The sequence below is a fragment of the Saccopteryx leptura genome, chromosome 7, assembly GCF_036850995.1.
Source record: "Saccopteryx leptura isolate mSacLep1 chromosome 7, mSacLep1_pri_phased_curated, whole genome shotgun sequence".
NCBI lineage: Eukaryota > Metazoa > Chordata > Mammalia > Chiroptera > Emballonuridae > Saccopteryx > Saccopteryx leptura.
In genome coordinates this window covers 99,753,961-99,778,773 of record NC_089509.1, presented here as the reverse complement: position 1 = coordinate 99,778,773, position 24,813 = coordinate 99,753,961, and the positions used below count along the sequence as shown (strand labels likewise).

The 24,813-nt window shown below is 38.7% G+C and overlaps 1 protein-coding gene across 1 annotated transcript in view; it reads left to right on the top strand.

The window, feature by feature from the left end:
* BARD1 (BRCA1 associated RING domain 1) overlaps positions 1 to 17,633 on the top strand; it is a 78,400-nt gene extending 60,767 nt beyond the window's left edge. Inside the window, exons 9-11 of the mRNA XM_066345860.1 lie at positions 304 to 396; positions 13,609 to 13,706; positions 15,097 to 17,633. Of these exons, the coding sequence (XP_066201957.1) occupies positions 304 to 396; positions 13,609 to 13,706; positions 15,097 to 15,429 (524 nt within the window). The 3' untranslated portion in view covers positions 15,430 to 17,633. The remainder of the gene's footprint in view (positions 1 to 303; positions 397 to 13,608; positions 13,707 to 15,096) is intronic.
* Positions 17,634 to 24,813: the final 7,180 nt, after the last annotated feature.

The window sequence follows — 24,813 nt, the reverse complement described above, 5'->3', positions numbered from 1 at the left end:
CAGTTTGCTAACCACAAATAAATTCTAGTGCATATAATGCTTTAATTCTTCAGTTTTAGTTTTAAAATAAAGGAAGAAATGCTGTATGCTAACGAGGCTTTAAGATATATGCTTTATGATCTGATTTTTCATGTTGGTGGCCAGGCTAGAGAATAATAAAAGAAGAATACCTAAGAATAAAAATTACTGTTTTTGGAAAGAATTCAGATAAAAGTTTATAAAGTGATTGACTAGTTATAAATGCCACTGGTTAAAGGATTATTTTGGTTTATATCTGTTTCTATTCCTTTTTTTGTATTCTAGTAACTCATGTCATTGTTCCTGGTGATACAGTTCGAACTACCCTGAAATGTATGCTTGGGATTCTCAATGGATGCTGGATCCTAAAATTTGAATGTAAGTGTTGGGTTTGTCAGAATTACAGTGAATAGAGTAGACTAATTTTATTCTTCATAGTTCACTACTACCAATAATTGTTTAAGGAACATATACTAATTTTCTTTCCTCTGGTTAGTTTCTGCATTTTGGAAACGCTTGTCATATTAAATGGTATTTTGATGTTCTTGGTTAATGTCTGCAGATAGGTTTTGATTTTAAAGTCTTTTTTTTTTCTTTACAATACCAACTATTTTAATAAAATGTAAATGGATTATATAGTATACATTTATGCCCAAGCAATCTATATTACTATTAAATGAGATGATCATATCTTACATGTAAACAGCCTTTTGCTTTCCTAGCTAATATGGTATATTTTAGGAGCTGCTGGGAAATTTAGAATGCTTTGTACTACCTGGTTTGGGGTAATTTTACCGGTTTAAATCATAATCTGAACCTGCGCTGAAAATGTATTCCTGTTCCCCATTTCCTGTTTCTAGTCAAACGTCACCACCTTCTGAGCCACCTTCCACCTTCCCTGCTCGTCCTTGTTTGCTTTTCTTAAGCTTGGGTTCACTTAGGGCTAAAGACAAATAAAAGAAAATTCATACACCTGATTTTTCTACTCTTCAATAGTGAGAGTCTCTACTTTGGTTACAGTGGATTGACCTTTTTTGCTAACTGATGGTTTAGAAAAGAATAGTGGTGGGAACGGGATTGCAGGAGTCTCGCGATGATACAGTCGAGTGTCTCGATCCTCGTGGTGGTTACCTTTCACAAGGCTACACATGTAATGAAACTGGAGGTCTGCGTATACACATACCACGCACATTCAGTGCTGTGTCACTGATGAAATCTGAATAAGCTGGGTGGGTTGCGTCAGTGTCAGACTCTGTCTGGGTATTATGCTCTAGTTGTGTACGACGTTAACAGTGGCCCCGGGGGCAGGTGCATGGGCTTCCCTGTACATTTCTTTGCAACTTCCTAAGAATCCATACTTATTTCACATTAAACCGTTAAAAAGAAAGAATAGGATAAGTTTTAATAAAACTTCTTAAGAAATAAATAGTGGAACAGAATTTGTTTTTTAAAAATCTTTGTTTTATGGCTTTGTGCTTTGAAGCTTTTATGGTAGAAATGCTTGATTTCTTAAGATCTTAATTATATTAATTTAATCAATAGTTTGAAGTTGATTTGGCTTATAAAATTGTTTCCTTTTGGCAGTTAGTATTCATGTCCTTTTTCAGCGCAGCTACCACTTGTGATGCTGGAGTCTCCACCAGCGCACTCGTACCCAGCTAGGGGTAGTGACTAGCAGTGGCATCCCTCTCCTCCCATTGGTCTTCGTTACTATTCTCTTCCAGTACTGATCAGTTTAAAAAGTATGATGAGCAATTGGACTAACCATTGACTTCGGAAAAAAAGTTTTCCTATCTGTCTCACTCCTATTTTTTAACTTCTTTTCCCTTTCAAGTCTGTGGTAAGTCTTACTGGGCCTTAATGCTTAAAATTTTGATTTAAAATAATTCCATGATTATAGATGACTTTTATACTGAATTTGTGCTAGAAATCTTGCCAGTGGTTTTAGGAAGGAATAGATTTTCCTAATAATAAGGTCTCAGTGATGAAGAAACCATGTGAAATTTTGAATGTTATAGCATTTACCACTTCACTTTTAAGTATATATAGTAGTTCTTGTGAATATGTTGAACTTGTATTTGGTTACATATATAGGCTTCATGATTCATGTCTATAAAATCAGTCTTTAAGAAATGGAAATTTTTGTCAATTTAATGGTGTGGGCGTGTCATTTTTGTAGAATCACTAATAGACTCAAGCTGACTTAATTGTGTCCTATTTGGAGATTCTCACGGTAGTGAGTAACATTCTATTATCATTGGTTCTTTTAGGATAAATGGTGGATGGAATCGCTTATTGAAATTCATATCGCCATATTTTCTAATACAGGGTCCAAAGAAAAATAGGTGTAGGGTTTGAGATACTTGTTTGAAATAGTTAGTGGGTTTATAAAAAGTAGGCAAGAACCCTCAGACACTTTTTCCCCCAATATATATTTCTCACAGTTTCTATATTCTTAGTCTTAGGCATCTAGTTTGATTTTTAAAAATGTTCGAAGCTATTCCAAACTATCTGCAGATGATCTGTATTAAACAGAGGTGATGTGGACCAAAGCTTTCAAAGTTAACTGTAAAGATTTATGACTCATTAATACTAGGTATTGTATTTGAGGTTATCCATTCGCTTGTTGGTGACAAAACCATTTCTGGTTTAACTATGTAAACACTATAACATATTATTATCTTTTAATCTGATTTTCCATAAATCACATAGTTTCAAGGGGAAATTTTCTAAATGTGTTCTGTATATATTGGGTTTCTTTAGCAAATTAAAATTTAAAAAGTTAGCAAAAGAATAACTTCAATTTATTGGAAGTTTTCTGTTTAAACATGTTTCGTCTTAATTGGTTAAACCCCTTATTTTTCTACATTGTATATGTAGAGTGTATTACAGTGTTACAGCTAATGGACTTAGCATGAAGATTCTGGAGATTGGCCATAATTTTACTGTTGTACCATTTTGTCTCATCACATGTATTTTACAGATACTTTACAGAAATGGGAACTCTAGGAAGGAAAAATGCCTTCTCCAAGATTAAATTTGTAGCTGAAATTTCTGCTTTGGTCCTAGTTTTCGTACTAATTCCTCATAGACAACTTAACAGCCATATTTGTGTAAGGGTGAATTTTGGTAAGGAGGTGACTAGAATGAAACAATGGAAGACATATAAGTGAATTGTTTTATTTATCTCTTAGAATATAAATAAGGTAGAATTGCATTCTAAAGATGTAAATGAGTCTTCAGTGAGAAGATATCTTTTGACCTGCTCTTTTAGTGCACTGCTTTCAAAATTTCCTCTAAGCTAACCTTTTAAAAATAAATTAATTCTGCCTATTCATTCTTCATCTCGTTGGGAACGGGAGAGCTGATGGCTGTCATCTTTCCTTTAATAATCTCTCCCTCTTCCCGCTCTCATCTAAGCTTAAATAAAATTGCTGCTGTGGAGCTCTGCAGGTCCTCTGCACCTAAGGGAATTGCTGTGGGGAAGTGCCAGCAGTTGACATGGGACTTGAGTCTATAAGGTGAGGAAGGGCCAAATAGGGTGGTTTTCTTTTTGTTATACTTGAAGAAGATGGAACCTAAAAAATAATCATTAATATCATTAAGAAAAGAAAGCCCTCATAATCAGATCAACATACTTTTACTTTTTATTAAAATTTGTTTCTTCAAAGGATATTGAAAGCGCTATGGAATTTTACAAATAAAAGGATTTTTTTTTTCTGTTTAAACCTTGGTAATTATAAAAAAATAAATACGCCAGAGCAATTATTTCAACTGAGATTAATTAGGCAACTCCATGCTTAAAGAAATCCTTTACCAAAGATTAAAAAAAATTAACACCATTTGATTTAATAATTTACATCCTGAGAACTTACCCTAAGCAAGTAATGCAGATAAAAGAAAAAGCCTATTGTGTAATTTCAAACAGCAAGAAATAGGGGGAATAACTGAAATATGAGTTAATTAAGAAAATTCTGGAATAAATATATTTTCTGAAAAAAATTCTATATTTATGATTATTAAGACTGAAGTATGGCCCTGGCCGGTTGGCTCAGTGGTAGAGTGCGGCCTGGCGTGCAGAAGTCCCGGGTTCGATTCCCGGCCAGGGCACACAGGAGAAGCGCCCATCTGCTTCTCCACCCTCCCTCCTTCCTCTCTGTCTCTCTCTTCCCCTCCCGCAGCGAGGCTCCATTGGAGCAAATATGGCCCGGGCGCTGGGGATGGCTCCTTGGCCTCTGCCCAGGTGCTAGAGTGGCTCTGGTCATGACAGAGCGACACCTCGGAGGGGCAGAGCATCGCCCCCTGATGCGCAGAGCGTCGCCCCCTGGTGGGTGTGCCGGGTGGGTCCCGGTCGGGTGCATGCGGGAGTCTGTCTGACTGTCCCCGTTTCCAGCTTCAGAAAAATACAAAAAAAAAAAAAATAATAATAAAGTATGAAAACTAGGATTGTTTCAGTTTTAATATGTATAGGACAATTGTATGTTTACTTTCATAATATATAAATATGTGAGTCCATGCAGCAAAGAAATAATCAAAAGAAAACAGTAGTGGATTAGTAGGTAAATGCCTGTTTGTAACAATTTTAAAAACAATGTGTCTAGCCCTGGCCGGTTGGCTCAGCGGTAGAGCATCGGCCTAGCGTGCGGAGGACCCGGATTCGATTCCCGGCCAGGGCACACAGGAGAAGCGCTCATTTGCTTCTCCACCCCTCCGCCGCGCTTTCCTCTCTGTCTCTCCCTTCCCCTCCCGCAGCCAAGGCTCCATTGGAGCAAGGATGGCCCGGGCGCTGGGGATGGCTCTGTGGCCTCTGCCTCAGGCGCTAGAGTGGCTCTGGTCGCAACATGGCGACGCCCAGGATGGGCAGAGCATCGCCCCCTGGTGGGCAGAGCATCGCCCCTGGTGGGCGTGCCGGGTGGATCCCAGTCGGGCGCATGCGGGAGTCTGTCTGACTGTCTCTCCCTGTTTCCAGCTTCAGAAAAATGAAAAAAAAACAAAACAAAACAAAAAAAAACAAAAAAACAATGTGTCTATTAAAAGGAATTCAAGTTATCTAGGAAGAAGTTCAACTTCTTAAGTTCTAATAACAATATCTTCTTAGTCTTTTCCGAAGAGTGTGGTGATTTGTCCTCATCAAAACAGATATTACCTAAATAGTTGAACTTTAAATATATGGCTAAAAAAGAACAAGTATGAGTTTTTAAATAATTTTATATTAAGGAAATTTTTGGACATTAGACTGAATTTGGTCTTTAAACACATCTATAAAGAAAAGAATTATTTCCATTTTATTACTTATAAAGTATAAAATTGCTACCCAAATTTTGCCTAAGAAAATTTTAAGACACAGTAATATATTTTGTGACAGAATTTGTCCTGTTTCTTAATATGCATTAAGTAAAATAAATACAGCATATTATTATATGAGGAATGTATTTTTTATATGAATATGTTTATAATTAGAATACCAGCTGAAAAGTATCCAGAAATAACTAGTTGTTAAATGGTCTTTACATGGAATCACAAAATCTAATGACCTGTGCTTGCTTCTATGGTTGCCCAAAGCTGGATGTTCGTGCAGGCAGGAGCAGAGAATGTAGCTTTTATTTTACTTCTTTAAGCCTTTATTTCATTGCTCATTCATGCCTTTCTGTGGAATTTCATAATATTGCCTTATTTATTCTTTTTCTTGCCACCCAGTTTTTCAGAAATTGCCACCCAGTTTTTCAGAATAGGATAAGTTGTTTTCCATTTTGTTGTCATTGGTTTAAAACATTACCTCGTTGTTTTCTCTTTGCTCAAGTTTAGTGATATCGTAGCCTATTTTTCTAAAAAGTCTATAGAAAAGCATTTAAAAACAATTATTTTGTTTTAATAACATGGGTGTTGTTTTTAATAGACTCAGAAGGGAAATTCTTCAATTCCTTTTTTCTAATATGCTGTTGTCTTGAGTTACATAAAAGTGCTTAGTTTGGATCTATTGACACATTTATTATGAGTTCTGATTTTGAGAATGATACTTCTGGTTGTTAGGGCTGTTTCAGTTATAAGTCTAGTTGTTTATGATGGCGTGAGTGGAACATTTAGCTTTCGTTTTAGTTTTTACAGTAGCTCCAGAAGAATAACAATTCTTTAAAATATGGATTTATTTACTGCTCTAGGTTTTGAAGAGGGTGAGCAAATTCTGTGGCCTTCCATGGAAGGCTAATTTCCTCCTTTGTACATTTAACAGATCTTCATATTAAAGCTCTATTCTGTCTTCATTGTGTTCTGTAATCATTTTGTGTGTAGCAGTGGGTTCAGCAACTTCCTTTTTTTCTACTACCTCCTATTTGTATGATTCTTTTTTCTTCCAAAAGGAAGAAAAGTGACTGAGCTTAATATAGATCCATGAATGTCATCACTGGTTCAAGCAGCTAAAATAAAAATGCATGTCTATAGACACACATGTTTTTATGAGGTAGGCGGTAAGAGTGGTTACTAGAGGTTTAGAATAAAGGAATAAATACCTTTTCGTATAGTACAAGATTCTTTAAAAAAAAATTATTGTAACTCAACGTGGAACCTGTATCATTATATTAACCAGTGTCACCCCCAAAAAATTCAACTTAAAAAGTGTAAAAAAAAATTATGGTAGCCCAAAGTTTTTTTAAAATTAATTTTAATGGGGTGACATTGATAAATCAGGGTACATATGTTCAGAGAAAACATCTCTAGGTTATTTTGACATTTGATTATGCTTCATTCCCATCACCCAAAGTCCAATTGTCTTCCGTCACCTTCTAACTGGTTTTCTTTGTGCCCCTCCCCAACCCCTTCCCTCTCCTCCCCCCCACCCCGTAACCCCCACACTCTTGTCCATGTCTCTGAGTCTCATTTTTATGTCCCACCTATGTATGGAATCATATAGTTCTTAGTTTTTTCTGACTTATTTCGCTCAGTATAATGTTATCAAGGTCCATCCATGTTGTTGTAAATGATCCGATGTCATCATTTCTTGCATGGTAGCCCAAAATTCATAAGCTGTACAGCATGCAAGGATCCCAGGCTTTGCTGAGGTAGCCAGAAGTACCTTAATGACTTTGAGTTCATGACTTTGAGTTAGCAGTCCTTTGTGAATTGGGCTGCTTCCCTATATATAAAAAAGTAATGTGATCAGGGCCAAAGGAAAGTTTACCTGAAATGGTAAACATGATCAGGAGTCCATTTGGGCTAAAAGAATCACTTAGTTTTAATAAGATAAGTAATTTATTCCTCTATTTCAAAATGATAGCTCTAGTCAAAATCTTAAAATGTTGAAACATATAAAAAGTAAGAGGAGAGTAAAGCATATCTTTCATAATGATAGTAGCTTTACATGTATTAAAGTATATATTGTTCTGGCATATGCAGAAATCTGTTTACATAAATAACAAGACTTATTCGTGTAAAGTCATTTCAGTTTGGAAAGTATTAGCTGAGAGAGCTGACAGGTGTTGCAAATGCTTTTTTCAAAAGAGAGTAAGAGTTTATCTTTGTGCTAAACTGTTGTAGTGGCAGATGATATGTATAGACTTTATTAAGTACACATTACAAATATAAAACATTTTAGTTAAATTTTAAAAAGTATCTTTAAATTGATGAACACGGCCTATTTTAAAATTTGGATGTACATTACAGTATATATCATACTAAATGTTCCACTCATGCCATCATAAACGCCTAGACTTATAATTGAAATAGCACTGACAACAAGAAATATCATTCTTATCATGAGTTTATCATTAGGAATGTTGTGTAAGTTCTGATGTTTTTTTGCTTTGAGTCTCTTTCTTCTTCTCTCTGTTGTGCCTCAAGTTGCTTGTCTTCTATTTCACTAACCCTCTCTTCTATCTGGGCTGTTCTATTAGCTAAGTTTGTTACCTCGTTTTTCAGCTCGTGAATTGAGTTTTTCATATCTGTTTGATTTGTTTTTATGGTTTCAATTTCCTTGGAAATATATTCTTTGTGTTCGTTGAGTTGTTTTCTGAGCTCCCTAAATTGCCTTTCTGTGTTTTCTTGTATATCTCGGAGGATTTTTAGGATTTCTATCTCAAATTCTCTGTCATTTAGCTCCAAGGTTTCCAATATATTAAATTTTTTCTCCATAGATTTTTCCTCATCTAGCTGTGTTACCTCTCTTTCTTTTGTATCCATGATATTCGATTTTCTCTTCCTTAATGGTATCTGAGGGTGGTTTTGTTGATAGTATTAATGAGATTTAATAAAGAATAAAAAGTTAAAAAAATAAAAAATCAAAAAGTTGTTTTTTTTAAAAAAAAATTAATAATGAAATAAAGAAAAATAAAATAAAAATTAAAAAAAAAAAAGGAAATTATTCCCCCCCCTCCTTTTTTTCTCTCCTCTCCTCTCCCCTCTTTCTTGAGGAAATCTTGTGGTGAACTGTGAATTATATTGTACTAAATAGAACAAACAATGCCTTTAATGGAGAGCCTGAATTGGGGAGAAGTAATAAAGGGGCAAAAAATAAAAAAAAAAGAAAAAGGGCATATGGACCCACAAAAAGCAAATAAGAAAAAAAATTGGGTCAAGAATAAAATGATTTGCTTTTAGGTGTTGGTTGACTAAGAGTTATGATGAGAGGAATAAGAGGGAAACAGGAAAATGGGGGGACAAATTAAAAAATTACTATTGTATTTAGTGGAACAAGAACTAGATAAAATGGAGAGCGAGGGATGGGAGCACTGCTAGTGTGTTAAAAAGGTGAAGTAAAAAACCCCCAAAATGCCACAAACATAAGTTTGAGTCCCAGATAAGATATTGTTCGTTATTGAGGTTTGAATGAGAGGAGACGTAAAGGAGAAAGGAAGAAACTAATATAGAGGGAGAAAAGAAAGAGAGAGAGAGAGAGAAAAAAAAGAGGGAACCACTAAAAGAAGAAAAAAGAGGAGAGAGAGATAGAGAGAGAGTTAAGGGTTTTGGAGTGCAACCCTCATAGAGAGAAAGGAAGAGGAAAGAAAAGATAATGGGAGATGTAACACTTATGGGTAGTGTAGTTCAAGGAGAGGAAAGAGTAAGACCGGCAGAGAGTTAAATGACCAAATTGTAGGAGGAATAAAAAATATCAAGAATGAAGATAAGAGAAACAAACAAATATAATAAAATGGGATAGGCTATAAAGTGTGTATTATTCTTGATTTTGAGAGGTTATCTTCTTGCTTTTTCTTTTCTCTTCCCTCTTCCTGGTCGGTGACTCTGTACTTCGGGTTCTGCCCCTTTGGCACGCTCAGGTAGAGGTTTGCAGTTGATAAGTCTCTGTGGCGATGTCGTGTATTGTGCTTCAGTCTCGTTGGCAGTTGAGGCTCATTAGCATTTATAGGCTCTGCCAGTGAGAGAGTTCGTGTTCCTGGAGCCTTTCTCTTAGTCTTTCCTTCCTCAATTAGTAGCCTGATAATCCAGCTATGGGGTTGCTGCTGCCTCCGCCTGGATAGTAAGAGGCTCAAAGAGCTGGCAACTCCCCACTCTATTTCCACTCAGCACAGGGCTCTGGGTAAGGCTCAGTCAGTCAGAGCTGCTAGCATAATCAAGCGGGGCTTCCGCCCACTCAAAGACCTCTGGCTCTGCTACTCTGTGGGATAACACGGGCGCGCACTGCCGAGGCACTTGGAGGAATCTCTCGCCCACTATCTGCGCGCGCAGATCAGGATATCAGGCCAGCAGTCTCACACTCTGAGTGAAACCCCCACCCGCACGGAAAAGTTCCAGCGTTGGAATTGGCTCTCGCTCCATCCCCGGGCGCGGCTTTTTCAAGGCGCTGGGGCAGCCTGAGATTCCACTTTTTGGCCCACACAAAGGCCCCTGACTCTGCCCCTCTGTGGGGTAACACGGGCGCCCACTCCTGAGGTGCTGGGAGGAATCTCTCGCCCACTCTCCGTGCGCGCCGACCAGGATATCAGGCCAGCCGCCTCACCCTCTGAGTGATCCCCCTCCCGCACGGAAAAGTTCCAGCATTGGAATTAGTTCTTGCTCCCTCCCCATGCGCGGCTTTCCCAGAGCACTGGGGCAGCCCGGAGATTCCGCTTTCGGCCCACACAAAGGCCTCTGACTCTGCCTCTCTGTGGGATAATACGGGCGCCCACTCCCGCAGCTTTGGAAGGAATCTCTTGCCCACTATCTGCACGCGCCGAACCGGAGATCGGGGAAAATGACTGCCCTGCTTGTCTTTCTTTGTCTGGGTTTGGCGCGAGTGTTAGCTTGTATTGCCCGGGTTGCCACAGGAACAGTTTTTCCTCGGCTTGGATCTCCGTGCCACAGCCTGGTTTGGCCATTTGTGCCGCGGCCTGGATCTATTCACCCCCTTTGCCCGCCTCAGTTTCTATATTCACAGTTACCAGAGAAAGCCGCCCTGTTTAGGTTAGTGAGGAAGGCGGAGCATTTCTTACTCCCTATTTCCTTCAAGGTTTGGTTATATATTTAGCCAATTTTTCACTCGACCATACCTTTGGGTGTATTGCGAAGCATCTGGAGGCTCCAAGTATAGGTTTTTCTGTTTCTGGTTGAAGATCTTGTTGAGTTTTGGGGGAGATTTATCGGTATCGCTTCCTACCGCGCCATTACTCTGACGTCATCTCCTGTTTTTTTGTTTAACATGCAATGTAGGCTTAAGTATTCTTGTTGCAGGTTAACTTGTCATCAAGTAAATTAAACTTTGAAATATCATCTGTTACTTAGGCTTTTTCATTAGATAATGTATGGCTGGGAGATTCTTCCATTCCCTTGATGATGTTAATGTATCACCATTTAGATTGCTGAAAGTTTAAAGTATTTCAGTCTTGTTTTTCTGCTTGTTTAGTCAATCAGTAGTTAGTTTATCTCAAAATAGGGTCACTAGGAAGTTGATAGAATTTCTCATCATAAATATCTACTGTGCTGTAAGTGCCGTACATCTTCATTCCAAACTCCTAGGACACAGATAGAGTGGCAGCTTTGACAGAAGTTAGGTTGAATAAACTCATTGGTCCACTGAAGACAAAGCCAAATGCACTGTGCTCCCCACACCTCCTTCCCCAAGGTAGTCAGCAGTTTTTGTCATTTCATATACTCTGTCGAATCTCTTAAAAATAAGGCTCCTCCTATTATTCAGTAAATGGTTATGTGAATTATTATGAGAGGCACAATATATTAAATCTGAGTAGTGAATGCCTTGCTGTTTCCTTAGATGCTTTTTAAAATAATAATAATAATAAAGTTAAGAAGAATAAAGATTTTTAAACTGATCTAGGAATTGAAGGATGTATGAATTCTAATCTCAGTTGTGTCGTGGGGGAAGCTGCTTAAATTTCTTAGGACTTAAGTCTCCTTGCCCGTGAAAGGAAGAGACTGAGTAGATGCAGAACCAGGAGTTTCAGCATGGCGGTCAAAGGGCCGAAGCAGATACTACTGATGCGGCTGTGTCCAGCATACCCAGTTAATTGTGTCTTTAAGTATGATGTACATTTGCCCATTCATTTTTGTCACCACAACTCCCTACCAGTTAACACCACGTTCCTCACAGCTGTGGGAATCTGATTGGCCCTTGTGGATATCATAGCTGCAACCCTTGGACTAGAAGTCACTCATAGCTTTTAAGAAATTCTAAATGATTCCTTAGTTTTGGCAGCAATTCTAATAGCACTTTGTCACCGTTCAAACATGTTTCTTAGTTTTTAGGGGGGAAACATGCTATATTTTTCCTCTTTAGTTGGTATTAGGTGACCTACAGAGTTGGCACATTCTTTCTTAGAGTAAGAGTATCAGGGGAATGTTGCCTTCATTCAGCTCAGTAACTGAGCATGGATTTTTCTGCCTTACTTTACAGAAATTTACTGAACAACTGCTCTAAAGCTGAACACTTTGTGACCTGAAACACATTCACGCCGACCGTGAAGGCACTGGCCTCCCCCTGTGGCAGTGCCACGCTGCCTGGCAGAGTGTGCCATCTCCTTTCCCTGGGGCCGTGCTTGTCTCGTGCTAGTCTCTGTGGAGGCTCTGTTCTGATGAGTGACTAATGTCTGCACGTTGCCAGGATCAATATAAACCACTGTAGTATGCTTTTTGACAGTAAATAAAACCATAATGGATAAGCAACAAGGATAGGCATAGCCCATATATTTATTTCTGTAATGAGCCATTAGGTGTTCACTTGTTATAGTAGATACCATAGAAGTATTGGAGTATTCAGTGTCGAGTCCATGGGTTTATAGGCTGGTACATTCCTTTATATAAAGATTGTTATGAATGCTCTGCAAATATCATTAGGAAAGGAGATTTAGAAAGGGGGCTTCATGCATGATGACAAAAAGTAGAAGTAATAGTTTACATGTTATTAAAATATTGAGTTTGATGCAAGTGATTTAGCTAGATTGCTAATGTTTTAGAGGTGGTTGTTAAATGTGGAAGTTGTATATGATGTAATGCAAACACAGTGGCAGTGTTTCCTATATACTTTAACCTCATCAGAAATTTTGAGATTCATTTTCAGTACACAATAAAGTAACTATTTTAATACTATTTTCATTAGAAAGATAGTTTTTTACTCAGTGACCTATTACTAAAAATTATAATATTTATAAAATACAATTTTTACTACATGAGAAAGTTCAACAATTTTTATAGAACCATTATATATATTTATGAAAAATTAGTGAGAATAGAATTTAGACATTCATTGTAGTCAATTTGTCTAAAGATGATTCCTGTATTAAAAACATTGGGGGAAAGGGACAGCAAAGCTCCGGTCCAACTAACGAAGTAGGAATTACATGGTGGCGAATTATAAATAGGCCAAGTTTAGAGGTGAATTTGAATTGCATTAACAGTCCCAAGTCAAGAAAAAATTTAGTCTCTTGACAAAGCCCTGCTTTTGTAGAGATGGAATATCGGGTCGTTAAGTCTTCTGACCTTCATGTGTTAAGCAGCATCATTGAACATCTCAGTTGAAAGCAACTAAAGATATTCACCAGGCCACCTCTAGAGCAGTGACCTCAGTGTGTACCGTCAGGTGCCAAATGTGTATATATGTCTCAGGCTCTGCCTATTGTTTATTTTAACAAGTGCTGTGCCCTCCGTTGTGTGGCCAGCTGAGCTAGGTGCTCTGGACTAAGCATTGTCTTTCCTGTCACCTTGTCAATAGTCTGAAAGGAGAGGAGATGTGACTGTGACAGTGAGCATTCAAGTTCAGTAAGCATTCAACTTCGAATCACTGTGGGCTGAACTGAATGAGGGACTTTTTGTTCACCTTCGTTTTTGATCATTTAGATTCTTACTCGAATGTGAAACAGTGAATTGATTTTGGTTGTTCAGAAAGGAACTGAGTTTGTTAGTGTTCAGTATACTACTTCATTGCTCAGTCCTCTGGAGGAGAGATTGCTTATACTGTATTTTCTTTATGTGGAAAGCACATTGTATTACATTTGTTTTAGCATAGGTTAAGTTTTTATTTTCTATTTTGAGATAATACTTAACCATGGAGAAAAAAAGTCACTTATGTAAATTGCTAACTTTGAATTAGGGAGAAGTAATGCTCACTTGATGTTTAATTTGCTTGTATGCTTCTGTTTTTGTTTTTTTGGTCAGGGGTGGAAGCGTGTCTACAAAGTCAAGAATGTGAGCAGGAAGCCAAGTACGAGATCCCCGGAGGACCGCGGAGAAGCAGGCTCAACAGAGAGCAGCTGGTAGTTCTCTTTTGCTACTCCTTTCATTGTTCTGTTGTAGCTGAATGTTATTGTCACCATCAGGGAGAAACTCCTGCCCTTTCAACAAGTACAGGTGACTGATTAAAATTTTAATTGTACTTATTTCAAGCACTTGATTCTGAGGGATGATCACGATGAGCAGTAAAATCCAGAAGGTAATAATTTCATACTGTTAATGGGTTTTTGGCATCTTGAACATTCCCATAAACCTTTCAGAATCTGAGGGAAGTCGCAGATACAGGAAGTAACTTGAACGAAGACTTACAGCTGCTGCTCGGATTTAGTTACCATATGTCTTTATTGCCATATAGTGCAGTTTTCATGGGGAATATTCCATTTTCCTGTTGATGTATAAGTGTATTAGAAATGATGGAGAAAAATTTTTATAAATGGGAATTCTGAAGAATTTTCTTTTTTCATGAAGCACACAGAAGTGTCTCTCATAGCTAATTGGAACCTTAGCCATAGCTTCATAATGTATTGTGCCCCAAGGAGTAGTACATCTGTGCACCTGCAGGCCAAACTCCCAGTGCAGCTGCTGGGAGACTTTGGGTTGGTCAAGCGAAGACACCTGAATATGGATGGGCAGAACTAGATAAATGTCCGTGGAAAGATGTCACTCTTAATTTAAGGTTAGCCCATATCCCTGAAGCATGTTTCAGATACCCAGGAATCCTTGGTCCTTTAAGTCTTACCAAATATGAATAAACTGATAAAAGAAGTTTGATGGACAGTTTTGCTTATTTTTTGTTTTATATGAAACACACCTAAAATCTAAAGAGAGTCAAAAGTACCTGAGGTGGTGACTGAGTCTTTGGAAAAAAATTATAACTAGGAAGCCTATGAATATGTAGGTATTTGTACCTCCTTAACTAACTGCTTGACTGCTTGTGGATATATATATCTTATTCATATATATATATATATATATATTTTTTTTTTTTTTTTAAGTAAGAGGCAGGGAGGCAGAGACAGACTCCTACATGTGCCCTGACTGGGATCCACCCGGCAAGCTCTCTATCAGGCGATGCTTTGCCTGGCTGGGTCACAGCTCCGTTGTTCAGCAGCCGAGCCATTTTAGCACCTGTGGCTGAGTTCATGGAGCCATTCTTAGCACCCGGGGCCAACTTTGCCCAAACCATTTAAGCCATGGCTGCAGGAGGGGAAGACAGAGTGAGATGGTGGGGGGGGGGGGGGGTGTGGAGAAGCAGATGATCTCTTCTCCCATATGCCCAGACCCGGAATCAAACCTAGGACTTCTACACACTGGGTTGACAGTGACTATATTATTTTTAACTTCCTCATTTATATGCAGTGTTTTAAAAATAGTTTTATCTGCTTTTAACAAGCTTTTTTGTTGTTATTTCAGTTGCCAAAGCTGTTTGATGGTTGCTACTTCTATTTTGGGGGAATCTTCAAACGCTATCCAAAGGAGAACCTTATTAAGCTTGTCACAGCAGCTGGGGGCCAGATCCTCAATAGAAAGCCCAAGCCAGACAGTGACGTGACTCAGACCATCAACACAGTCGCATACCATGCCAGATCAGATTCTGACCAGCGCTTCTGCACACAGTATATCATCTTCGAGGATCTGTCCAGCCAGCGCCCAGAGAAGGCTCGGCAGGGCAAGGTCTGGATAGCTCCTTCCAGCTGGTTTATAGATTGTGTGATGTCTTTTGAGTTGCTCCCTCTTGACAGCTGAATACTGTACCAGATGAACATTTCAAATTGAACTTAAACAGTGTGAGAACCCTGCCATTTCAATTGTTTTGATCATTCACATTTTTATAAATAGATAGACTCATTCATATATTTAGTCCTTGAATTAAAATTTTTTATGCTAGATTAGGAATTTATTTTGTACCATTTAGATTTGAGATTGCATTGAAGGATTTTTTATTTTAAACTGACATGTTTTAATTCATCATGTCTTTCTGTTCAAATTATCATCTATCAAAGATTAATGAGAGAGTATTGGATTTATTGGTTGATACACAAGTGGTATCATTAATGTCTCAGCCTTTTAATTTTTTTTGATAAAATGATCCACACTTGCAGAAATACTTGTCATCCTTTAGTAAACAAAGAACATTGTCATATAATTTATTGTCTTTATTTTAGTGACGAGAGTAAGTCCCTGGCCTACATGTGTTACCTTAGTTGTTAAATTCTTCTCCTGTCTACAGTTGTATGCATTTGACATTGTATTTATTTAGTTTCTTGTAATTTACTTGGATGTCTGTTCCTACATTTTTATCCCTTATTTTTGTCTGTGTCTTTATTAGAAAATCATGATTTGAACCATAGCATTAAGTGTTCTTTGGTGGTGGAAATCAGCATTGGCTCATGGCACATATTTTTATTGTATACACTTGCTATGGGTGACTCTCAATGTGCTGCTGTATTTATCTGTAGGAACGCATACTTCAAGCAGTTTCTCTAACATATTTCAGTATCAGTATTTCTTAGAATGTCTCATAGACTAGCAAATTGTCAATCAGATGTTAGTGTATTGAATGAGAAAGCCGTCTGGTAGACTTGGCTATCTGTTGCTAAAATAACTTTGTAAAGATCTTGGTTTCTTCATACAGGTTTTTCTGTTTCTTTTTCATTTTTAAATTGCTGTGGAGGTAGAAGTTACAGATTACTTGAATTAGAACAGTTTTGTTCAAATGATACAGAAGGCCATAATAATAAGTCTAGAGGTAGGAGCAGAAAGATCTAACGTATAACTGCAAGGCAGGCAAGGTTGTGGAGTAGCGGACAGGATGCCACCTGAGAATGGGGAGGTTACTCTAGTCTGAGTGTTCTTATTTGTGAATCCATAAGGTAGATTAGATCATTTAAAAACATGTTTTAAGAAGTCTTCTGCCTGACCTGTGGTGGCGCAGTGGATAAAGCGTCGACCTGGAATTCTGAGGTCGCCGGTTCAAAACCCTGGTTTCCCTGGTCAAAGCACATATGGGAGTTGATGCTTCCTGCTCCTCCCCCCTTTCTCTCTCTCTCTCTCTCCCTCTCTCTCTCTCCTTTCTAAAATGAATAAATAAAATCTAAAAAAATAAAAATAAAATAAATAAAAGGTCTTTAATTTCTAAAAAAAAAAGAAGTCTTCCTAGAAATGGAATGTTCTTACAATATTAAGGACATAAGAAGAAGTGTGAGACATGTTAGTTTGGTCACTCGTGGGTCAAAGAGAATAGTTTGACAACCGCCAGATTAGAATACTGAGATCTGAAGTTTATGGATATTTTAAGACCCATTTATTTGAAAGTTTGAGATTCTGATGGTTATTCAAAATCAATTTTACTTTCATTTCTTCTTAGACATGTTACTTTTCCATATCAAGAAATATACTATGTGAGTATAGTAATATACTGCTGACCCTGACCTTCAAGGGTGAATTAGCTCTGAAACACTCTCCAACCAGTAATGTGTTTGTCCCACATTTCATTCTAATGGAGAATGATGATCACCATCGCGCCCAGCAAATCCGAGGGGTTAGATAATGTCTGGATGAAAGAATTGAAGACTCTTAGGGATTTGGGTTGTCATTTTTGATTTATAACTGACTTTTCATCATTTTCTATTAGCTCATTGGTCTCATTCTTAGACAGGTTTGTGCCTGTTCCTCTGATCTGAACCCCTGTTTGTTCAAACACCTTTGGGGACGTTGCTCGCTTTCCCTTACTCCTTTGCTTGGTCTGTCCCCTGCCCTCTTTCGTATCTTGTCGCCCATTGTTGAGCAGTTTTACTTTTGTTTAATTATTTATTTTGACAGCAGTTGATTGATGTTAAGTTCTTGAAACTTGTACTTTCTGTAAAGATATGCTTGTAATTATTTTCATTTTTCAGTCATAGATACAAGCTTTCCTTTGTTTACCTTAAATTATTAAACTTGTTTGTGTTTCTGTGTCTCCTATGGAAGTGGTTTATTCTGCGCTCCTGAAGAATGAGACTCATGAAGACTTGTGAGGAAATCTTCAGCTAATAAAAACTTACCTTTTAAATGCTAATGCTTTTTAATTATTTTTGGATAGAACTATTTCTAAAGTATATTACTTTATTACCTTAAATATTTTTTAAAACAACGTAACCTTGATAGTTTGAAATCATCAAGTATAGTTTTTATAGATAAGGTTCACCATTTCTTTTATCTCTCTTGCTTTCTTTTGAGCCTGCTTTGTGACTGTTGCAATTAAGTGACTTCTGCATTGATGGTGGTTATTTTTTGGAGGTTTGCTGTTTCCTGTGTGGGGGGTGTGTGTGTATGGGAGAAAGGGGCTCATTACTCATTAGTTATCGCTGCCTACCTGGGTTGGAATAGAAAAAGAGGCAGTTGTGTTCTAAAGGTTCGTGGAAGTCATCACAGTCACAGATGTCTATTTTTTAAATTTTTTATTTATTGATTTTAGAGAGAGAGAAGCCTTGATTTGTTGTTTCTCTTACTTATGCATTCATCGGTTGGTTCTTGTGTGGGCTCTGACTGGGAGATAGAATCTGCAACATTGGCCTGTCGCGATGACACTAACCAACTGAGCTGCCTGGCCCGGGTGGTACAAATGTCTATTCTAGTCTCTAGTCAAAACACATTAAAATGGCAGGGAATAATGCTACTTCAATCGACCTATAAGCCACTATTTTTTTTGAAGATGGTTATGCGGGAAGTGGAAGATTTTCTTTAAAATATAAAGCTAAGTCACCTTCTGTCATTACCATTTCTATAAAATGCAGCGCACATCATATACATTTAGATTAAGACATGGGTTATGCTTAAAATACAAAAATTATAAAATGAGCCTTAATTGATTGCTGTGATTTTCATGAGTTGATGAGACTAAATGTAAGGTTGAAAATATTGCAGCTCTTAGGGGTTAGAAGCGAACCAGAAAAAGGGGAGGCGGAAAGGAGTCAGGCCTTTCGGTAAAGAACTCAGAGATGACCTTACCTGTGAGGAGATACTTCGTTAAGTTGAGGAAGAGGGTCCACAGGAAACTCGATCATACAGCTTACTGGCAGGGCGGAGATGAAATGCACGTGTTCTCTCGGTCACACCGCTTCCCAGGGTACATTGCACCTTCAAGTAAATCGAAGCATCTGCTTTCCAGAGGCTGTGATCTGACTTGCACTTGAATGAACTTAGTGAGCTGGTCTGGGACACCCAGAAGGGGAGATGGCATCTAGCCCACACGTGCCGCAGCCCCCACCTCTGCTTCAGCAGACATCACCAGTCACTACAGCTGTTCTTACGTTTTTTTCTCAGCTTTTGCTCCCAGGAGCCACAACCAAGTGGTCAAGTTGATAGAGCCGAGGGATGGATTTGCTATCATTAAACTGAGCCATGCTTTCAAAACCTCCGTGATCTTTATATTTGTTGTTTGTTGCTGACCCTATAGCATGGCAATATGCCAGAAATATAGGATGTATTTCAGTCAATAATCATAGCTCAGTACAGAAGTGATTCTCATGCCCTTTTAGTTGTGGGTTGAAGGAGTTAAAAAACAAAGCTCAAGGACAGGGAGAGAGAATAGGATGGAATATATAATCTGAAAACGTCCTCAAGGTGATTTTTATGTCTGCACCTGCCACAGTTGCAGTTCACTGCTTTGGTACCATTTATTGTCGGAAATTGACTGGAGACATAGTCATGCCATGTAAAATTGTATTTCTGATTTAGGCGCCCATTGCAATGCGGCGTGTGTGTGTGTGTGTGTGTGTGTTTGACTAAACGTGACCCTATATTATGTGTGACCTGTACCTGACTGCCCAAGCACAGTTCTAAAGCCAAGGTACGTGAGATTCACTAGAGAATACGGTGACTGATGTACCTTAAAGTCATTGCTATTCTCATTATTACAATTTCCTTTTTCTGCTGAAGTCCAGACACCTGGTGGCAAATTCGGATTATTTTTCTGGGCTATGGAAGTAGTAATTAATAAGTATGATATTTAATTTGTTTTAAAAGGGAATTAAGACATTCTGAAAAGTAAAGTCTGAAGACGTGTAACAACCTTTCTTTTTCCAGATTATGGCGTACAGTAAGTGTTCTTTTATAAAGGGCTCTGCAAAAGTTCACTGGCAATTATACATATACATTTTATTCTTTTCCTTTCAAACAATGGGTATCTAGATTTACATTTTCAAAGGAGGCTGAACAAGAGTCTGATCCTGATTCGCTAATTTGTACATTGACTTATTTCATATTTATTGGAAGACTACTGGACATGAGTTACTGCTGTTCCTGTGGAGCATCTAAGGTTAGTCAGATGTGGCCACAGCCTTCGAGGGACTTACACTCTCCTGGGAGATCCAAACCAGTGAACGTGATCACAGGTGTTGCGTGTGGCCAGGCAGGCAGGCCCCTGCTCCTGTGGAGCATCTAAGGTTAGTCAGATGTGGCCACAGCCTTCGAGGGACTTACACTCTACTGGGAGATCCAAACCAGTGAACATGATCACAGGTGTTGCATGTGGCCAGGCAGGCAGGCCCCTGCTCCTGTGTTTGGATGGCTTCAAGAAGGCGACCTCACCATGCGTGACTCGTTTGGCGTAGAACCAATGAGTGTGCGCTGTGCACATAATAAGGTTATTTTTGAAAAGGGAGGTAGGATTCATTCTTAGAACCAGATGAATTAATATTTACTGTGATATTCACTAAACATTTTTATGATTGATTCCCTTGAGTGATACTTTTAGTTTCTTTGCAGAAAAGAATGACATTTTACCAGTAGCTGATTAGGTTTTTTTCTTTAATTAGGAAATCAAGTCAGAAATCGGGAATGCACCATTTTTCAGCCATGAACAGAAAATGAGTTTTGTGCTGTTTAATTTGCTAAGTTAGCAAATTTAATCTCAAGATATTTTAAATAGTAAAGATAACCATGTTTTAAAATGCATCTTTTTAATATTTATGCTGTTTCTTTTTATATATTCAAATTTTATCAGAAGGGGGGTTAATGTAAAAAAGGTTTTTTAAATGGATTGTTGGCATTTAGAAAGTGTGTTCTGTTGTGGTCAGGGCACACAGGAGAAGCACCCATCTGCTTCTCCGCCCCTCCCCCTCTCGCTTCTCTCCTTCTCTTCCCCTCCTGCAGCCATGGTTCCATTGGAGTGAGTTGTCCCTGGGCGCTGAGGGTGGATCCATGGCCTCCGTCTCAGGAGCTAAGAAGAGCTCATTTGCTGAGCAACAGAGCAACACCTCAGATGGGCAGAGCATCACCCCCTAGTGTGCTTGCGGGATGGATCCACAGGTGCCCACAGGGTCGGAGCACCTGTGGGAGTCTATCTCTGCCTCCACACTTCTCACTAAATTAAAAAAAAAAAATGTTCCCTATTGTAGCAAAGTAATTTATGTACCTAGTTTAAAAAGTCAGTGTATGGGAGGAGACTTGACTTGGATTGGTGAACACACAATGCAATATACAGAGGAAGTATTATAGAAATGTGCACCTGAATCCTATATAATGTTATTAACTAAAGTCACTCCTATTAATTCAATTTAAAAAAAAAGTCAAATAGTGCTAAAAGATTAGACTAAAAAGCATTAGTCTCCTGTAGCTGTTTCTCAATCTCTACCGAAAAACAATCACTTTGTACTCTTATAATAATTTTTTTGCCTTCTACATAAGTAGCTATGTGTGTACTGTGTTTTTCTAAGTCATCCTTTTAGACACTTGTTGACTTCCTGTTGTGATAATTGATCGTTTTGGCGCTGAAATCCCTTCTTCCCTCTGTCTTTCCCAATGGGTAATTCTAATCTCTCTTCAGGGTTTTCCCAGGGATGACTATGGAGATAGTGTTCTTCAAAGCTATTTGAATGATTGCAAGTTATTTGAATAATTGTTTTTTGTAAACCTTTTCATTTTTCCTGAAATTTTTATTAGTTTTAAGAAATCTATGTCTAAACTTTTGCACCTCTATCTTCTACTACTCTCTGACATCTCGGAAAAGGTCTTGCGATCTCATTTTTCTCCAAGACAAACCTGTTTGGGAGATGGACTAGCTTCAGCCTTTCCTGGCAGCCTCCCTCCTGAAGCCCTCTACCCTCCGACCCCGACTCCCCACTCCCGGCGTGGACTGCATACCAGTGAGGTTTGCTGCATAGCTTCCAGCCGGAGACCTCTCTCCCCCCCAGGTCCTAATAAACCCCTTTACTTCTCTTCTCTGTTGGAGTCCCTCTTGTCTATTTTACATCTGTATTTTGATGGAGTATATCCTCCAGTAGCCTCAGGAAAAAGAAGACAATCTGTGATTATTTTGTGTGAAAAATATTTTCATTCTGCCATTACCTCTGGCTTTGGCTTGGTAAAGAATTCTTAGGTACAAAATGGGGCTTTCTCTCAGGGGTTTGAGGAGTTAGTCAGCTTCATGATCCATGTCTCCTCTTAGGCACTCGGTTTTGACCTTCCTCCTATCTAACAAAGCCATTTTCACCCACTGTGTGTTGTGTTGTGTTGAGGGTTATATCCAGTTAATGTGGTTTTCAGGCAGTGGAGAGTGCCTTACACATACTCATCCATCTGAAAACCAGAAAGTCTTACCTTTTATATGTAGTTGATAAACTATCTGGTACTTTGTGTTTCTTCTGCATTTAGAAATAGTTGAGCATGCTCTTGTCTAACATCATGTAACCTGGTCCTTTGCGGGTACTGTTTGACAAAGTAAGGCAGATCAGTCGTGTGGGGCTTGGGGCAACTTGCTACCAGAGCTTAGTAAGCAGTTCCTTTTCTAAACAAGACTCAAACCCTTGAATGTTCCTTTTGTTGTTGTTGTTGTTGTTTTAAGCCAGAGAGAAAGAGACAGGAAGGGAGAGAGATGAGAAGCATCTACACGTTGTGGCACCTTAGTTGTTCATTGATTGCTTTCTCATATGTGCCTTGACCAGGGGACTCCAGCCAAGCCAGTGATCCCTTACTCAAGCCAGCGACCTTGGGCTTCAAGCCAGCAACCCTGGGATCATGTCTATGATCCCACGCTCAAGCCAGCAATCTCCGGGTTTTGAAGCTGGATCCTCAGTGTACCAGACTGATGCTCTATCCGCTGTGCCACTGCCTGGTCAGGCTGACTGATGATTTTAAATGACTGAGCCCTTACCTGCCCAGTCTATCTGTAGTACTCTTCATATAAAATCTCAGTACATTCATGGTTAACTCTTTTAGCAGGAAGCCTTCTATTGATGTTTATAAATTGAGAAACCTAAAAGTAAAGGCCCTGTTCACAGGTGATCTTCTCATATGCAAATGAAAGTCATTTAACTGTAGGGGAGGTGATGGAGATTTTAAAAAGCCATCATTAAAGAAGTGATCAGTTAATGATCACAGAAAAGGAGAAGGACAACTGATGATGATCAGGCCTGACCTGTGGTGGTGCAGTGGATAAAGCGTCGACCTGGAAATGCTGAGGTCGCCGGTTCGAAACCTTGGGCTTGCCTGGTCAAGGCACATATGGGAGTTGATGCTTCCTGCTCCTCCCCCCCCTTCTCTCTCTATCTCTCTCCCTCTCTCTCTCCTTTCTAAAATAAATAAAATAAAAATAAAATTAAAAAAAACCTGATGATGATCAATCCAGTATTTTTGGGGTGGAATATCAAGTAGAAAGCCAGTCAATTTCCTGTGGTCGAGAAAAGGGGGAGAAAGAACAACATATTGGATTATGCATAATAATTCTTTTATGTCTTTATGTTACACTATCATTTCTGAAGAATTGGCAGATAAGCCACGCCTCTTCTCTGAAAGATAGGCTTGTAGGTTTTGTGGTTTTTTATCTATAAGAAAATAGCCAGTTTTTTCTTTATCTGTACATTGTGGGAGTTAGGAGTAAATAACCACTGAACTTGCTTTGGGTAGTAAAAATCCGATAGAAATATATCCCAGTGGTTGCCGCTGGGGGATATGTTAAATAGCACATAATCCGTTTTGAAGGAGATGAGTCCGTAGAACAAAGAAGAGGAATTTAAGAACTGAACACATCCTTGATGGCTCATCCCTGCTGAAATTGTCAGCGTGTGCAAAGTGTCAGGAAATTGTGAATTAGAATCTTGAAACTGAGCCATTTCCTTCTCTTGTTCTGAACCTTTTCCAACATTTTATGGCTTCATAAATCATTTCCATTTGCAGGTGAGCATCAGGACCACTAAATGTAGCTCACTGCTTGTTTTAAAACATTACATCACGTACAAGCTAACAGGCTGTGGAATCGGAGCCCAGAGATTTTCTCCTGATGATTAGATTTTTCCTTTGTTCTCCATTTTATACTTAGGTATCTTCTTGCTAATCCTGTCACCAGATATTTTCAATCGGTTCTTCCTTAATAGAAAGGCGTCTGCCTCCATCTCTGTCCTATGTCTTGAACAGAAGACTGATGGTGTTGAATTTTGTGGGTTTTTTTTTTACTTCTGCTAAACTTCCTTCACCCAAGTGCCGCCACGCTCCTGCTCTGCCGTCTTTGCCCCCTGACTGTGGCTGGCCTCCAGTCTCAGGCATGCTGAGCTTACATGCTCTCCAGTTGTGTTCTAGCTTTGTCATCCTAGAGGAGAAATGGTACCCAGGATTCTCAGAATTGTCTACTTTTATAAAATCATCAGAAGTTCACCTCTTCGTTGAATTGAATACTATTTTTTTATTTGGACTACGTATAAATTTTTAGCTTTCTTTTTTTTCCCTGCTGTCCGCTCACCCCCTCCAAATTGGTTTTTACATCAACATTTACTCTGTGTAGCTATCAAAAATTACTAAAATGTTTATTTCCTTGGCTCTTATTAAAATGAACTGTAACCAAATTTACACATGTTCCATAGAGCCAGGAATAGATATGATATATATCTCAGTGAATGCATTCTAGTGCATTCCTACCATGATCAGATCAGACACCATCTTGACTGGTTTATATACATATTCTATAATTCTCACAACAGCCTTCACTTCCTCGGTACTAGGCTCTGAGAGCTTAAGTAGGTTGACTAAAGTCAAACAGGTAGTTATAGTCCTGCTGAGAGGTGAGCTCACACAGTCTGATTCAAGAGCTGGAACCTCAGCCTTCCCAACACCTCTGAACCCAGAAGTGACTTCAGAAAAGACTTTGGTATAAGGAAT